The sequence below is a fragment of the Arctopsyche grandis genome, chromosome 8 (genome assembly GCF_051622035.1).
Source record: "Arctopsyche grandis isolate Sample6627 chromosome 8, ASM5162203v2, whole genome shotgun sequence".
Taxonomy (NCBI): Eukaryota; Metazoa; Arthropoda; class Insecta; order Trichoptera; family Hydropsychidae; genus Arctopsyche; species Arctopsyche grandis.
The window spans coordinates 11,140,917-11,159,478 of NC_135362.1; the positions used below are offsets into that span (position 1 = coordinate 11,140,917).

Genomic DNA, 18,562 nt, shown 5'->3' on the forward strand with positions numbered 1-18,562 from the left:
TAATTGTACATACATACATATTATACATATACATGTACATGAATTTCAAAGTAGGTGTTTTAATTTTAAACTGTCACATAGAACAAAGCGCCACAAAGGCGTCGATTAAACATCCACTTCCGGTCGTGCGATTTAAATGAAATTTAAACTCATTTCATTTAAATCATTTAAGTCTCATTTTTAGTATAATGACCATTTAAAATACGAAATTTCACAATATTTCAACGGCTACCTTTTGATTAATGACGACTAAGCCTCCAGACAATGTGTCGCAATTTATCAATTCAATTTTCACAGTGCCGCTCATTTGTACGATACAATATAATGATAACAATACCTAATGATATATGAATGTCATCAATTTCTATAATTGTTACGACTATTAAACTATTCATATCTATCCCGCTACAGGTCTGTTAAAATTGTTTACATATGTAATAATTATTAAATTTTGTATAGCACAAAAATATCGTATTGATTAATGTTAGATAACGTCATAAAGCGTGCACTTGAATTTCTATTTAAAGTTTACCGTCTGGCACGCTTAAATTCTAGTTAAATTATGACCGTAAAGTACATAGATTCTGTTGGTACCACTCTCAAAGTTAAGTTTACAATACGTACATATGTACATAAATTACAAATAATTCAAGATCCGGATAAGTCATGTGCCAAAATGAAAATTTTCATCTCTAACGACTTGACAAATTATTTCATATAGTAAATAGGAACTGATGGCACACTCGATATATATATTAGTTTGTTGTTTATTACTGTAAAGTTTGCTGTTGTATAATATAACATGATATTACCTTAATAACGAAGCACTAGAATTATATTTAACAAGAAGTAGTAATCTTGTGCTTGATAACGGACATCTCTGGTTTCTCACTAAGGAGAAGTTATCCCACTCCAAGGTGTTAACTTACTTTTAAAGCTCACTTTGATAGTCAAAAATAATTGGTCTTGTAGCGGCTCGGGTAATTGTATTTTGACATATAAGTTTGAAAATGAAATAAAAATTTGAATTGTTAACAATCTTTATGTTTGTGAAACTTTGCGATGTTTATTGTAGATCGTTTTTATTATACTATTTTTCTCATTATTCTGCAATTTATTATACATAATGGCTCTGTATAGCCTTTCAACCAAAGATCATTCACGTGTACGAATATACAAACCTTCATTTATCATTCAATATTTCTATAAATGTACGTACGTACATACATACATACATGTTTTATTAAACTCTTTCACTTCCAGGTATTGTTTTTTTTTTAATATTAAAAAGGCACATAAAATTTTATGACTAGTGCGTATACGAAGAATAGAAATTGAATATTCAAATATTTTTAAAAATATATATTATATAAAATATGTATTATATATTCCATTATTTTCGATTATTTATATGTAATTTCATATTATAAAAGCATGTTGCTACATGCTACGTAAATATAACATGCAAATATGAATTCATTATAATATAATAATTCACGTTAAAAGTCGGTAAGCTTTACATATATGTATAAATTTTTTATACTTTTTCTTTTGATATATTGATGATATATTAAACCCAAGTAAAATACATATTTTCAATTTTATAAAAGTTTACATAAATTATTCATGAATGTATATATATATATATACATATATATATATATATATATATATATATATATATATATATATATATATATATATATATATATATATATATATATATATATATATATATATATATATGTAATTAAATGATTCTTAGCATACATAGTTTCAGTTTATAAGATTATCAAAAGAAATTCAAGAACACCTTCAGTGGCCTTATATATTTCTTTTGTTTGATTAAATTTTATTTCCCAACTGTAGCGCACTTAAATAAATATCATATAAATCAAAAGGTCACGATATTCTACCTTCATGCATACGTACATATGTACATAAAAAAAATCTCAACATGCCTTATTTGTAGATAAAACACATAATTTTATGTTTTATTTAAACACATTAAAAATTCCAGTTATACTAGTTTTCATCAAAATATACTTAAATTACTGTAATGTATTAGTACTGACACTAGACATTGCAACATTATGTATGTAGTATTTTATGTATAAGTATAATAAAAAAATAAGTTATTACATATACAATACTTAAGGGAGGGCCTGATATTAATTTAATGAGAGGGTGATACATGACTAATACTTTAAAAACTTTATATGTAATATGTAAAATATGAGTAAACATATTTTTAAGATTAGGGTATCAGAATTAAAATATTATTCTTATGCAATGTGCTTAGTAAAAAAAATACGAAAATTGTTTTTGGATATTTGAGAAAGCCGGTGTAAAATATTAGCTCTATGGGTCACTGTCAGAGGTGTCATTTCAACAGGACAAAATTTTTGACCAGTAAATAATGATTTTCTAACGATTTTACCTATTTCATTTAATCATTTTTTCTCGTAGGATAAACGAGTTTTACAAATATCTTTCAAAGCAAGACAACCAACAAAACAAAATATAATATATTTGGGAGCTAATATTTTTTTCCTGGGAAAAATCGAATCGAAGAATTTCAGTATTCTATTTTTGTCGGTTTAGTATATTAATTCAAAATCATAATAATACATTAAACAACGTAGATGCCCCCCCCCCCGCCCCCCCAAATGACGCCCTGGTCACTGTTCAAAAAAAAATATCTTCAAAAGTAATACAGTTATTCACACCTTCCTCTTAGTTGTGATTGAAGTTGAAATCACCAGTTTTTCAATTCAATTCCAAACGTCCTGGTCGACATTTTGACAATTATGGCAGCCCAACGCTAAGCGGACTCACAAAACATTTGGGGTCGCATGAAAAAAACCCTGAAATGCCTTGGAAATTAGTAAGCTTACAAATTTCAAATGTCTTTTTTTCCATCAAAATTTTAATTTTGACTTTCGGCGCCAATTAGACGCCCTTTCCATCGTTCACCAAAGACAAGTGCCTCACCCTCGTACCGGCCCTGCAACTGAGTAATATCAAAAACTATAAAAGCTGTACGAGTTATTATATTCATCGCGGTAAATTTTTGTTATTCCAAATGACCAGGAGGTCATTTGGAATAACCTCCAACTAGCCTGATATATTATACGTCTTTATTTTGAAAAATAAATTACACGAAGTGAAATAGCATACCGAAGCCTATAAGTACTCTATCAAAGTGTTTCACGCGATTCCCATAGGCACCACACTAGGGAATGGCGTGAGAGTGACACCAAACACGCAAACTTGCATTGACTTTATTTATACACATACGCTACTCCAACTCAAAAAAAGCAAGTAAAAAGAAGGACAATGAGATTACTGAAAGCACGCGTGCACGTGTCCCGATGTACAGCCTCGGGGGCGCGTGCTGAAGTTTTCAAACTCTAGATGTACCCTCAAACGTCGAGAGTACACTCTACAGCCGTCAAAGTTCAACTAAGATTGGGGTCGTCCCTCTCTCAAAACCCTCCCACTTCCGAACTTCGTATTGTTGGCCCTCGTTAGATTCGTATTCGACGTGCACTGACGTGATTCGATTCTCAAGTGTGGGTGAAGAAGCCCTTCGTGCGTTTCTGCTCACAGCCCTACGACTGCTACGATGATTCAATGCTCTTCGTGAATTAAATATTTCACTTCGGGTCGGTTCGATTGCTGTTTTACGTTTTTGATTTAGAGCTCCATCTATTCGTGAGGGTGCATATCAGATCGCCTTTGAAATCGTTGTAAATCCGATATTATATTCATCATGTCAATAATACCTTTTTCCTTGAACACAACATGAAAGACGATTTTTAACAATAAAAATTTGTTGACCTATTCATATTCAGTATTATTGCTAATTTTATTGTTACGATTAATATTTAAGACTTAATATTTATTAATTAAGATTAATATTTAGTAGTTAGCATATCTTACCATGAACAGTGTAGTTACGGGTTCGAGTCCCACTGGTTGCCGCTGGCCAGACCTTGGTTTGTGACTCCAGGGCGATCGTTTCCTATCAGAGTTTGCCAATTTTTCAATGAAATGTTTCCTGCAAAATTGATTTTCCCTCCCCTATTTCTCTCACAAATCTTGATTTATTCAGCATCTCAAGATTCACCGAGTTATATATGAAATGTTGCAAAAATTTCTCTCCATTGATATCTCTGTAGATGATTATCGTATAAAAAAAATGGTATTGTATAAATGCTTATTTATCGTATTATATACGATGTTAACAATGCACTTTGCAATGTTTGACGACAGATATATAATGGTAGACATATAATATTTATGTATTAATATATAATTTGGTGTGTTTCTTCATCTGTATAGTAAACTCGTCGTATTGGAGTGATCTAAGACAAGTGTACATGATTAATTGAATAAATAAAATAAAATAAATGTATAAAGCAGCAACTCTCACATAAAATTTGTTGATGAATCCATTGTAAAATCGTCTCAGGCAATTAAAAACTAATGATAAATTTTGTTTTATTCAAATTTAAATTCATCGTGTTTTAAAACAATATCAAAGGATGCAAATATTTGTGGAGCAAGCATGCGGTTGCTTTTGAGTCTGGGAATGCTTTTGATATCAATTGTAGATGAAATGTTTTTATAGATCTGCATTTTTTGAACGAGCAAACGGTTTTAACACAGTTTTTAAACGCGCTGTTGATCATTATCATATTGTATGTACATATGTATGTATATTCGAACTCTATTTTTTAATTTCATGAAAGTTGTGTACCTATGTATGTATATACGTATGTATTCCAATTTGTGTGCGTCGTATTCGAAGCAAACATATTATATATTCCACAACCGGAATAAATTATATCCATCTTTCGTAATTGAAAGGAATCGCAGATCTATAATTTAAATATAGCAGAGGGTGTAGACGCAAAGAGGGAATCGGTAACGAAGCGTGATTTGGGTCAGATAAAAATGTCTAGACGGATTAAATTACGACACCATCCCAATTACCGATCTTTGAACGGAGATTGCGTTCGGAAAACTTCAACCTCGGTGAGGATATTTGAAGTGTCATATGACACAATCCCGAGATTTATTACGTATGTGGAGTAAGTATGTGAAAATTCCATGCAAAGTCTGTGGAAAAGCGTAAGGCTTTGTTGGCGTTAGAGAAGACCAACAAAAGCTCGCCTGTGAATCGAGGAAAATGCAGTGGAAAATTTACAGTATTCTTTGAATAATCCGACGTCTGTGCTTTGGATCAAGTGTAAATAATATTTTTTGACGTTCAGAAGCAATGATTTCCACCATTGTTATATTTATTTATAAATGTGTATATTATATTATCTGTCTGTTGCCTATACCTTCATTCACGTATGTTTCATACACGTAAATACGTTCCTCAATTTACGCGGTTTTTATCTAACACGAATTTACAAAGTGGAAAATTGGATTAAATTCATTTCGAATGTCTTCTCGCATAGTTCATGTGAGGAATAAAGATTAGCTGATAATTAATTATGTTTTAAATAACTGAAAATTATGATTTGTAACGCTGAAATCCAACGAAAAACGCAATCATACACACAATACAAGTCACAATTTTAGATTATTGCAAAAGTGTAGTTTGAATGACTCTTGTTTACTTGTTTTTGATTTTTAAATGCTTTTTATTATTACGAAATTATGTTCACAATACATCTTATATCTATTTTAATAGCTACTGATCTACTGATCATTTTCTATTTTACAATTTTAATTTAATTTGGTTAGTAATTACAGTATTATATTATTCTAATGTTAATCTAAAGCATAATAGGAAAAAGAGCTCAAAAACCTATTTACAATCCTTATAAATGTTCATAATACATCTAATACATAATATTAATTAAAGACTATCTAAAGTCGATGACCTAAAGCAGATTGTGTTTAGGTAATCTGTGTTTATACCTGAAGGGTATAGACATTTTGTTGTAATCACCGAGACTCTTCACAAGTGTGTTAGTATGGTTATTAGTGATTCTTTCATAGAATCTACTGGTTAGTTTGTTAGTAATGTCTGTAACAAACGGAATATTATATATAGCATGCAGTTTTTTCAGGTTAGTATATATGGGTGTATTATAAATTATTTTAAGGGATTTATTTTGTATTACTTGGAGCTTGGAAAGGTTAGTATTCGAGGCGTTATTCCATACAGGTGAAGCATAGGTTAATAATGGTAATATGAGCGCGCGATATTATTTTATTTTATTTAGCGTTGATAAAGAACTATGGCGATTAAATATTGGATATATTGAGGATATACCCCGCATCGCCTTGCATTTCGCTGCCTCAATGTGAGGTGCCCATCTCATTCTTTTATCAAACGTTACTCCTAAATATTTTATTACTGACTGCCATTTCAGACTTTCTCCAGAGGGGATTTTCAGATCTGAACTTGGCTTATGTTTTCTAACACTAAAGAATATGGCGTCTGTTTTGGTTTGATTAATTTGAATTTTCCACTTAGTGAAGTGTTCAGTCATTGTTTTAATTGCAAATTCAAGATTTTTAAGAATAGTGTCTGGTTTTTTGCTACTTGTGAAGCAAGCTGTATCATCTGCATATAGGGCTATGTGACAGTTTTTTGGAATAGGTATGTCATTTATATATATGGAGAACAAGAGTGGGCCAAGCAAGCTCCCCTGCGGAACGCCAGCTGCGATTATTTTTGGAGACGATAATTCATTATTTACGCTAACCACTAGCTTTCTACGAGTTAAGTACGATTTGATGATGAGAATTAGATAGTTTGGTATTTTGTTAATAAGGAGCTTATGAATGAGTCCATCGTGCCAAACCGTGTCGAAGGCCTTTTCTATGTCGAGACATACCATTCCGGTACTTCTCTTCATATTAAAGTTCTTCGTCACGTGTTCAGTTAGTCTTGTTAGTTGTTGGGTCGTGGAATGTCCAGTGCGAAATCCAAATTGTTCATTTATTAATTTCTTATTTACGACTTTAAGTAAACGTGTGTAGATTATTTTTTCCAGAATTTTTGAAAGCGTGCAAAGTAAGCTAATGGGTCGATAATTGGCCGGGTTTTTTGAGCTTTTATCGGGCTTAAGTATGGGAATTACGTTGGCTGTTTTCCAGTATTCTGGGAAATACCCGGTGAGTAAACATGCGTTGAATATTTTAGATAGTGAGACTAAAGCTTTAAATGGAAGTTGTTTGATTATGATGTTATCTATTGAATCTCGCCCAGGTGCCTTTTTATTTTTTAAATTACGTATTATATTTTGGATTTCACACGGATGCACCAATTTTATATTTTTAGTACTGTTAGTGGGAGTTTTTGTGATGATTTTAATGGACCGGTTGACTTTATTATGCGTTGGTATGTGATTGTAATGTTGTGTGAGTGTGTGATGTTTTTGGAAGGATTTTGATAATAGTTCTGCTTTGTCGCAATCACGCGTCACTGAGATTCCTGCATCATCTAATGGAGGAATCGAGTTTTTTGTCCTGCGAATCGCTTTAGCTAATTTCCATAGAGAGCCATCAACTGAGCTCAATTTTTCTAATTTTTTAGACCAAGCTTCATTTTTGATTTCTTTGATTCTAATTTTAATTTGATATGTGAGCTTATTAATTAATGTTTTCAATGCTGGATTTTTTGATGTTTGCCAAATTTTACGGAGTTTATTTTTACTTTTAATTAGATTTGCAACAAAGTCAGTTATCTCTAATTTGTGTTCAATGTATTGTGTCTTAGGTATGTGAAGGTGTTTGGATCGAGTTATTGATTCCGTTAGGTGTATTATGGAGCTGTCGATTTCGGTTTTGTTTGTGAGTGTGGTTGAAGTTAGAATGGTTTGGTCATTTATGTATGACTTGAACTCTCGCCAGTTAGCTCTCCCGTAATCCCAACTATGCTTGATGATTTCCTCGGGTTTCCCGTCGATTGAGAAGATTATCGGGAGATGATCAGACGACAGGGTTTGAAGGGCATTTGGTGTCGATATTTTTAGGCAGTTCTTGACGAGGACAAGATCTAGTGTGGATGGTTGTGAGTTATTTGTGGGATAGTGTGTGTATGTATCCGGATGAAGTAAGATTGTATCTGTTAGTTGAATGTATTTATAAAGAGTTGTGCCTTGTAGGTCAGTGTTTACGCAACTCCATAACGGATGTTTGGCATTAAAGTCACCAGCTACCACTACCGAACTACCAATGTTAAATATTTTGTTAAGATCGGATGCCAATAATCGTTTTTGGGGAGGATTGTAAGCGGATGCTACTATGTGATGGGTGTTGTTAATTGTTAGTTCGATGGCGGTTAGTTCTAAATTTTTTAGTGGCGGGGTTATTACGCGACAATGTTTAATTGACGATTTTATAAAAATGGCAACTCCCCCTCCATGCTGTTCTCGGTCTTCGCGATAGCAGTTAAAGTTAGGTAGGTTAATACGGATATGAGGTTTTAAGAAGGTCTCGGAGATTAAAACTATGTCAACACAGTACTCACCGATCGCCGACTCTAGTTCGTCAATCTTATTCTTAAGTCCACGAGCATTCCAAGCTAGAATGTTCAGGCGCCTCCCGTTAATCAAAGACATCGAGATATTCGACAAGCATGAGTGCCAGCTCTAGTTTGTCGGTGCAACCGCTGGCCTTGGCACGAATCTCCTGGAGGATCTTCAACATCTTCGTCATAGACGCCATGGAAGTTAGGTCTGTTGTTGGTTGAATGTTGGGATTGGTTGGTTGGTGGGGTTTTTTAGGGATATTTGGGATATTTGGTGAAGGAGTTTTAATGGTCGGTAGCTTTGGGAAGTTATGATCGTTAACGACCGGGATATTTTGTGGCTGCGCCACTGGGAGTTTCCAAGGGTTGGCTTTGACAATTGATGCTCGATTCTTCCTCGATTCCAGCATTTTCAGATAGCTCTGTCTTTTTGGACAGTCTTTGAAGTTAGCGGGGTGAGATCCTGAACAGCCTGAGCAGACAGCAGGGGTAACTATTCCTTTATTGCATTGTGCGGTGAGGTGAGTGCCGGCACATTTGACGCACTTGGCCTGCCGATTGCAGTTTTTCGCAGCGTGTCCATATTCTTGGCATCTGAAACATTGAGTAATATTTTGTGATTTACTAGTATATTTAACGACACTGACCTTTGTGTAACAGATGTACCGGATTTCTTTAATCTTCTTTGCCGATACCGATGGCTCGAAGAACACCAAGTATAGCTCGGTGGCGTTGCTCCTAGGCTCCTTCGTCTTCATCTGTATGACTTTGGTTACAGGGAATCCCTGTCTGATGATGTCATCTTTAATATCAGCTTCCGGCAATTTCGGCAAGCCACGTACGACACTTTTTATTTCCTTTTCCTCCTTCCTGGAAAAGGTATGGAATTGTCGGTCTGGTGTCAATCCATCCCGAAGTTTTTTAAAGTCTTCAAGACTTTTACATTGTATCTTGACATTATTTTGACCAATGTAAGTCATTGTGAAGTCTTTTATAAACTTCTTGATCGACTCGATCATGCTGCCGTGAGTGCCAGTAGCTGTCATGATGATGGGCGGGATTCTTCCACCGCTTCTGGGGACATCGGAAACTTCCAAGAGCCCTTCAAATTTGTTTTTCTCCTGAATTTTAAATTCAGGAGCAACATCTTTCACGTTCTTTGCCGTATGTTTTGGAAACTGCCACTCGGTCTCCATCTGAGCGGTCTGAGAGCAGCCTGGTTGAGGAGCTTCGGTTGTAGTTATCAGTGTCTTCTTAATTCGCTTTTTCAGGTTGGATCCTCGCATGGTGCCAACATGTGTTCGTTTGGTGTTCGTTTTGTGGGGGGTGTTTGTTTTGTATGTTAAAAGGTGTGGGTTTTTTGACGGTATGGCGTATCGCTGTATTATGAGCGCTCGCACAGAGAGTACGTCTTCGGCACGTCCGTTCTCACGGAGCGTCGAGTGACGAGTGTGATTGTTTACTTGTGAGTGAGTCATATACTATAGATATTATACATATAATAAAACAAAAATCAAAATATAAATATGTGTGCCAAATTTAAATAATTATGCTTTGCTTAGTTATGATTAGCAGAAACTTTTCTTTAATTATTTTAATTTACATTTAATATTTTAACCTTCACAAGGTTATCTAATTTAACGCCAAATTAATTGAAAAACGCTTGAAAATAATTAAAAAAAATGTTTATTAACCTCAGTGTAATTAACCAATGTATAAGTTTGTTATAATGTACAACTCTGGCATATTTCTGTTTATATTATATTTACGTCTATTACTTTATTGACTTTAATTTGTGAATAGCCCTATAGCAAAATGCTTATTTTCAATCAAAATAATTATACCGATAAATAAAGTATGTCGAACGATTTATTGGTAGCAATCAATTTCAAGCACCTGAAACGTCTTTAATTTACGTTCATTTAATTATCCAGAACGAGACGAGAAATTCATTAACAGCATCTTATTAGTAATCGTGATTTCAAAAATATAAATTAACATCTCCCTTTCTACTCGTCGATTTTAGGTCGTTCAACCACTGATAAAAACACACAGGAATATATAAAAATGTAAAACAAACTTTCGCGAGCGTGCACGATCAATCTTTGTTTTCGCTGTCTGTTAGAGTGGCGTTGCTCTGTCAAATCTCGCGCAATTTGCACGCGCGCACCTATTTTTCCCCGGGAAATTGCGGACGCGAGTGGGAGGTTGTATGGGAGGGCTTAAAGGGTGGGAAGGAGTCGTATGAAAACCTCGAGGAAAGCGAGCACGAGTTGATTCGATTGATGTATAAACGCGGTCGGGGGATGGTGTTGATAAATCAGCGAGGGGTGTCTCGGGGTTTCACCTGCCCTCACATGGGGTTCCAGATTCCCCCTGGGGTCCCGGGGTTGTACCGTTGACCCTCAGGTACGGTTCATTACTGAGAAACGTTTCATCAGCCGAAGCGAAAGTAATTGATTCCTTTCAATATATCTTGTACGTGATTTTGCTCTAAAGAAAAAATATTTTTCGAAATATATACTATGGATGATAAAATCATTGTTGCGTGCAAGAAATGTAATATTAAACCTGAAATTTTAACCATGTTATCAATTTTTTGTATGTATATCACAAATTAAATGAGATTTTATGATAGGAAAGCTTTAATTTTTTCTGTTTTTATTTAATGTTAGTCAATTTTGCGTGTTATTACTACTACTGAAATCGAAATATGTACATACGTACATACATATGTATGTGTATACAATTTTCTCGATTATTATTAAATTTTTTAAGGGTGCGTCCAAATTAGAAAGCACGCATATAGAAACACCAATTAACTATTTCTTCTGTTTCAAATTCCAAATTTTCAACCCTTTCAGAAATCTTTTTGAAATTACTCTCCCCAAAATATCATGCTTTTCTATCTTACTTAATTAATATGTTAATTAAAGCTACACTCATTTATAAGTATGCTAATTTTTATTAAATATGTTTTTCTGTTTCGAATGAAATCATATTTTTTGTTTAAATATATTACCCGGCTTTTATATTTACATATAATAACATTACTCTGCTTTATGTACATTATGTATATTAAAAAAAAACTTACCTTCCCAAATAAAATGCACACTTTGACGAACGAATTCATTATAGATTTGAAGTATTTTGACTGTTTTTATTGTATTTGATCTTGTTATTTTACATAAAATTTAATAATAGAATATACTTAATATTTACGCTGAAGTCTGCAAAATTCCATTTTCAAAGAGTTTTCAAATCTAATTCATTAAAGATAAATTTTGTTTTATATTCAATTGTAATTTTAATAAGAGCGAAAAATTATATATTTCGTTTAATCTAATATAATTACGCATCTGGAATTCATAACAGTTTATACGAAAATAAAATTAAATTACACTGAGTAACAAAAAATCACGTTTTTTACTTACCGAAGTGGAGACTAATCAATCTTTACTAAGTTTGGCATAATAAACTCGTATTAGATAATAATTTTTATTGGATTGCTCTTTTTTAAGAAATATGAGCGCTTTTTAAATTGCTCTTGTTTAAAAAAATGTGCAAAATTTACAGATTTTTGGCTTTTTCAATCTATAATTAAAAATCGAGTTTTTCATTGTTAAAGGAAAAATGAGCGAAATTAGCTCACAATATTGCGGGAAAAAAATGTTTAAAAAAAGTATATTTTTGATTTTAAAAATTCGTAAAAGTAAAAAGTAAAAAGTATTTTATAGCAATAAAATATTTAGATATCTTTTCTATTTATTGTGATTTTTTTTTATCTAAAATATTTAAATTAATTATCAAGCTAATTTTGAATATCATGGAAAAAAATGTGTACATTTTTTACTTTTAAAATTCGATAGATAATAAGTTATAAATATTTTAAAGCAATAAGAAATCATAATCAATAGAAAAAACATCTGACCATTGACTATAATACTCACTTTTTTCATAACAATACTATATGTTGAATTAATGAATGCAAAAGCCAAAACTCTATAGAAATTGCACAGTTCTTTAAACGCTCATATCTCTGAAATGAGAGCAAGCCAATAAAAATTATTGTCATATACAAATTCATTGGATCAAACTTAGTAGAGATTGATTAGTTTCCGCTCCGATATATATTTTTTTTGTTGCTAATATGTATTGACATTTTCAGTTATTTAAAATAGTGTCATTACGGCACATCTCTTACCTAAAATTTCTAGTCTTAAGATCTCATACTTTGTCGAAAACTTCTCATTGTTTAAATACCAAAGGTCTAGTCTAGTTTACTAAACATTTGACATAAGTAATAAAAAGGGTACGACTACATTTCCAATGGAATTGTGAATTATCTTCGCTTTAGTGCTTTCTTTGTCTTCAAACGACATGTTTTGACGGTGAATCCGATGATGCTATTCCCAGACTTTATCTTCGTCTACGTCGATTTAACTACACAAACGTCAACGACCCTAATAAACACGCCCCATAGCACACGTTTGACCTGAACCAATGTTTGTTTTTCAGGTGTTGTACACGATCGCCAACACCGTCGGAGCACCTGCACCGGGAGGACAATACGGCCATTACAAAGAGGACCTTCATCTGTATGCTCAGAGGGCTTTCGACATGAGTCCAGAACGACACTATCGCCTGTTGCACGCTGCCGGCGAGGAAAAACCGCCGATCGTTGTCCTTTCCGTAGCTGTCATCGAAGCTGACGGATTGGAAGCCAAAGACGCAAACGGTGAGTGAAACTTAACGATAATGTTGCTGAAGCCTTCTTGTGAAACATAGTTGCAAAACCCGTAAAACGGTGCACCTTAGTTCGGATCGCATATCCAATATTTGTTTGAATCCCGCCTTGGAGTATCTGAAAGTGCTCGTAGAGTTGGAGCAAACATCGTTGGTGTGTGAAACGGTACGTGATCCTTCAAGAGATCGGCGATTTATAAACGGACGTATAGATAGAATGGTATATAGTTCGGTTTGTAGTTCAGTGAAGAGACTTATGTACATTCGATACGTACCGTGTTTCCAAGTGCAAAATCTTCCATAAGACGCAATACGTACAACACGTATGTAAACATGTAGTACTATGTAGGTTTTCATTACATTTTGAAATACATCGCTTTTATATTCAAAACATTACATATTTAATCGTAATTGAAAAGCTTGCTCGTGAATATGGATTAAAAATGTGGGGTTGGGAGGCAGTAGATGCTGTTCAAATATCGTCGAATACAATAAGGTCCGTATTCCGATCGTTACGATTCTCATGGGAAACGAAGAAGCGAGTGCTGTAATCCTTTTAAACGTCTCCAGCGACAAGAAATCCCTTTCGCTTCTATTTATTAGGGAGCAACCCCCCCACACTCTGTCACAACCCACTCATCCCAGGCTCAAAGGGCTACGGAAACTCAGACAATAGGACCGATCGGATCAGCCGGAAAACTTACGGAAAACGCCCCCAATAAGATGCTTAAAACGACCCTTGCGACGGATGTCCAACAAAAAAATAATCCTACAAGAGATTAACGCCTTTCGGAAAAAAGACATTAAAGGATGTTTTATATAATACCTATACATTGTATAGAGTAATTCGTCATGTACGTACATTTCGATAGTGAAAGGGGTCGTGCAGAAAAAAATCACATGAACGTAAGATCATTTAAAATTGTTTCAAATCTATTCTATTTCATTTTGATAATAACCCATACGCTAAAGTTCATCGAGGAATTTTTTGAAGCAATTTCCATGCAAGTCTATCTCTCGCCACTGATTCACAGTGTGATGCATTCAACGTGGATTTAATGTACTCGGTGGATTCCTATAACATTTGCGGTAGCGTGTTTTTTCCGGAGCTGAATGTTCACTATGTAAATTAAATTCAACGCATATAATATATGTACATATATAACCGGGTACGGGGGATGATTGTGAAGTCTCAGACGTAAAATACGACATAATATAATAGAAAATTGACCCAAATATGAAAAGCGTGCGCAGGGAAACCTTCTTTCATAACGAATATGCGAAACGAGAAAGCACTCGAAAAAACAACATTAATTTCAAAAACGAGATTGCCTTAAATTGAGAATTGAAAATTTGCTCTCGTTCGTCTATTCCTCTCGTTAAAATTATTGTTTTTTTTTTTGTTTATGTTTTTTTACGGAATTTCCACGGGCGCGCCCGGAAAACGAACGGTAGCGAAATTCAGAGAGTTAAAAAATATATATTTATATAAAGGAAAACCCCATTTAAATAAGCTTTGCTGAGAAGAGTTGTATGAATTTTTTTCGTTATTTATTTATTTTATTTAATTCGTTGTTGGCAATTTTTTTCAACATCGCAATTGATACTACAATATTTTGAATTGTGATTTTTGTGTATACACCTGTCAGACAGCTGGGTTTGAATTGAACATTTATTTGCGCCTTTTTTCGTTGTTTACCTGAAGAAATAGTCCAGGGCAATATAGACTATTGAATGAAAGCACCTGTAAAAGGAGATCTCTGTTCGATGTCGTCGGAAACCTTCCGGTTTTATTTTCCTCGCTTTTGCTCTCCACTGTTTCATTTTTTTTTATTAATCGCATTTTTGTCGTGCTGTGTAACATTCTATAAATTCAATATGTCATATTAAAACCACAAACGTATACCCAGAACAACATATGTATGTATGTATGTATATACCTACGTGTATTTTTAGTGTATGGAAATATATGTATGCATTATATTAAAAAACATTATATAAAAAAAATGAATATTTATTTCATATATGTATGTATTACATAAATATACATGTTTCGTATAGTATCTAAATTATGTCAATGGACCATTATGAAATACATTTTGAGTTGGTGAAACTCGTGTGAAGGTTAGCCCAAATTTTTCTTTTTTGAGAGCGTAATCCCCCATTGATAAAAGTCGCCGCTGTCTCGTTGAATAGATGATATTAAAAAAGTTTACTCAAACAAAATACCCTGTCGACTTTTTACTAGAAAAATCTCACGAATAATTTTTCCGCCTTTCTTGTCGTGCCTTTCTATGTATTTAGCCAGCGTGCTTTATTATTTTCATTTTTTTTTTGCATATCACCTAAAATTCTCCGGCCGTGGAAAATAAGCTTACATAAACTTATTTTTCGTGTACTAATTTTTTCGGCGAAATAGCATCACGTTATTAAAGTCTCGAACGTCACCATTGGATCATTAAGCGTGATGAATGATGTTGCGTATGATCTCGACGCATGTTTGCGAAGCGGTCATGAAAAAATATGTAATTATGCTAAAATCGGCAAAAAACTATAGAGGCGTAAAAATATCAATGAATTTTTACTTTATTTTATTGTATGCACATATACATATGTACATAAATATATAGAATGATTTATTATCAAACATTTCTCTATGAATATATGAATATATTAAAGATACTAACGATTTTTTGATGTTTGCTTTACTCATTTTTTTTTTCAGGTATATATATATTTTTTAAAGAGATTGAACACTTCAATACTCTTTCGAGTGAAATGAATTTTAAACATATTTTATAATTAAATTAAGCGCCTTTATTTTTTTTTGATATGGATAAAAACATTAATTAACACTCGTCTTCAATTCGTATTAAAATTAATAAAACTTAAACCATTTTCTATCACACGTGTTTTATAGGCCTTTCAATCGTTTTTCGTTCGCCGTTTTAATACCATTTTATGATTCCCAAGTAGTCAATTCCAAATATTTTAAATAATTATGTAATCATCAATTGCTTCGATCGTCATTTAAATCATAATTGACCAATATATCGAACACGAGACAATTCAGCTATTTGTAGACAAATTTTTCTTCACTCGTTATTGTATGGATACATACATACGTATGTATATACAAAAGCTCTCAATGTAATTGTACCACTGAGACAATAAACCACACGTTTTACTTCGTAGCAAAGCTTCAATGCACATAAGCTCTTTCTTTTTCCGTTTTTTACGTTTTTACTCTCTGAAAATAAAACTAAAGCAATTCTTGCAACAAAGTGCATTGCCGTATTAACTGGCTCTAGGCATAGATCGAGCTCTTTGATGTAGAAAATAGCCGGTTTTACCTTGTGAATAAAAATGCATAAATTTTTTTACCGGCATTGTAATAATCTTTTATAAGTTACTATTACATATGTATATTTATGTACACGTATTATACATATATGAATATAAACATAAGATCATACACGTATGTACTTATGTATATATTCAATACGAAATTGGGTCATGATATTATAGGTAAATATCATATGTGCATATAATACATATGTACATATGTATCTACATATATTATACATATATGCCCCTTTCTGCTAATCAACTACTCTGGTGCATTCTCATCTCCATCCGCTACTACATACAATCGTTCATAACGGAGTGACTATCTGACGTCATATTTTTTTCATTATCGATAATTTTTTCTTTACATTTTCACCACCATACAAACTCGCATAAAATGAAATGAAATTGAAACGTGAAAGTCACCTTCCTTGCATACAAACATGTATGTGTACATATATGGAGGATATATAATTGAACTTTATGTTAGAGGGTATTCCCTAAGTACAATACACTGAATTTTAATACAGCCACTTTACACTTAAAATTAGATACTTTTCACTTGGTACACCTTGACTATAAAATATATAATGTTAACTCTACGCCTTAACTTTATTTCAAAAATTTTTAGCTTCAAAATAGATACTTTTAACTTGGTACACCTAGTCATTGTAGTTTTTTTTATAAAAGTGAATATGATCAAATTTAATGTTCTATTTGCACCCCACATATATTTGTATATATGTATAGCCAGTAGTTTGGCTCAGTGGTAGCGTATATGTTTTGCACCAAGTGATTATTGGGTTCAAGCCCGCTATACTACTGGTCAGACTTGGGTGTTTGTGAGTACAAGTCGATCGTTTCTTATCATTGTTAAAAAATAATAAGAAAAAAAAATAGTGGAAGAAAAATCGAACAAGAGTAAATTACCACTTCCGGTTGACGGATGCTTACTAAATTTTATAAATAACTTGGTATTAAGCTTAAACTTCTAGATATGAAATTTCAGTTCAATAAACCAAAAACGTTTATGAGAAAAATATTAAAAAACTCGATTCTCTAAAGTAAAAGTACTACTTCCTGTTCAGATAGAAATATTTAAAAAATATAAGGTTATAAAAATTATTATTTCTATCATATTTAAAAAAAAATCAGTCCGATTCAGTTAGTGGTTTGGGAGATAATTGAATTCAAAAACTTAAAAAAAAGAGGACACCTATAAGGGGAGGTACCATTTCCGGTCAACTTAAAAATTTGAAAAAAAATTACGTCGTGTCGATAAGAATTTCAGTAACCGATACTAAGTTTTAGTTCGATAGGACTAACGGTGTTAAAAATATCCCCAAAATACACACACACACACATTTTTTTCTAGATCATGAAAACGTGATCGATTCTGAGTTCGAATCAGTCAAAATCTCGAGTTCGAATTTTCGCATGATCACAAAACTTCATCTATTGTTACAAACGTACATAATAATAAGAAATATATCTCAAATCGATGCTATATATTACACTCTAAAATCATCACATTTTTTACAGCGTATTGCCAAGATCGATCTTATAACATTAAATATATAACATCGAATTGTACTATGCAGTCATGCGGCATTTTTTTTATGTCTACGACTGTAATTCATCACGTGCTATTCTTTGCTAAAATTTACCTTTGTCGTTGTTTATTTTTACTTTTTCCTGTAGGTTGGAAAGAGGCGGATTAGCCGCCATCCGGACGAAGACGTATTAAAGGAGCTTTCTATATACGTCTTTTTGATACTCTTCGGTGCCATGGGGAATTGTACGTAGCATTAAGAATTTCACGAATCAACTGAAAACGTCGACGACACGTGTGCGCGCCGCGCCCTGCCTTATAAACGCTAGCCAAATACAAGACAGTTGTTTCAAACGTTCCGGCTTGTTTACCTAATAGTTACATACATGCGTATCTCAAACATTCGTATGAAT

At 33.1% G+C, this 18,562-nt stretch overlaps 2 protein-coding genes across 2 annotated transcripts in view; one reads left to right on the forward strand and one right to left on the reverse strand.

Moving 5' to 3' along the window:
- The window catches only part of unc-13-4A (BAI1 associated protein 3), a 69,123-nt gene that overhangs the window by 24,328 nt on the left and 26,233 nt on the right, over nucleotides 1–18,562 (forward strand). The window contains exon 4 of the mRNA XM_077436296.1: nucleotides 13,022–13,241. Coding sequence (XP_077292422.1) covers nucleotides 13,022–13,241 — 220 coding nt within the window. The remainder of the gene's footprint in view (nucleotides 1–13,021; nucleotides 13,242–18,562) is intronic.
- LOC143916064 (uncharacterized) lies at nucleotides 5,652–9,788 on the reverse strand. Its single transcript, XM_077436952.1, has 2 exons — nucleotides 8,504–9,788; nucleotides 5,652–6,049 (listed from the first exon to the last, which is right to left on the reverse strand). The coding sequence occupies exon 1, from the start codon at nucleotides 9,697–9,699 to the stop codon at nucleotides 8,581–8,583; it is 1,119 nt and encodes a 372-aa protein (XP_077293078.1). The 5' UTR covers nucleotides 9,700–9,788; the 3' UTR covers nucleotides 5,652–6,049; nucleotides 8,504–8,580.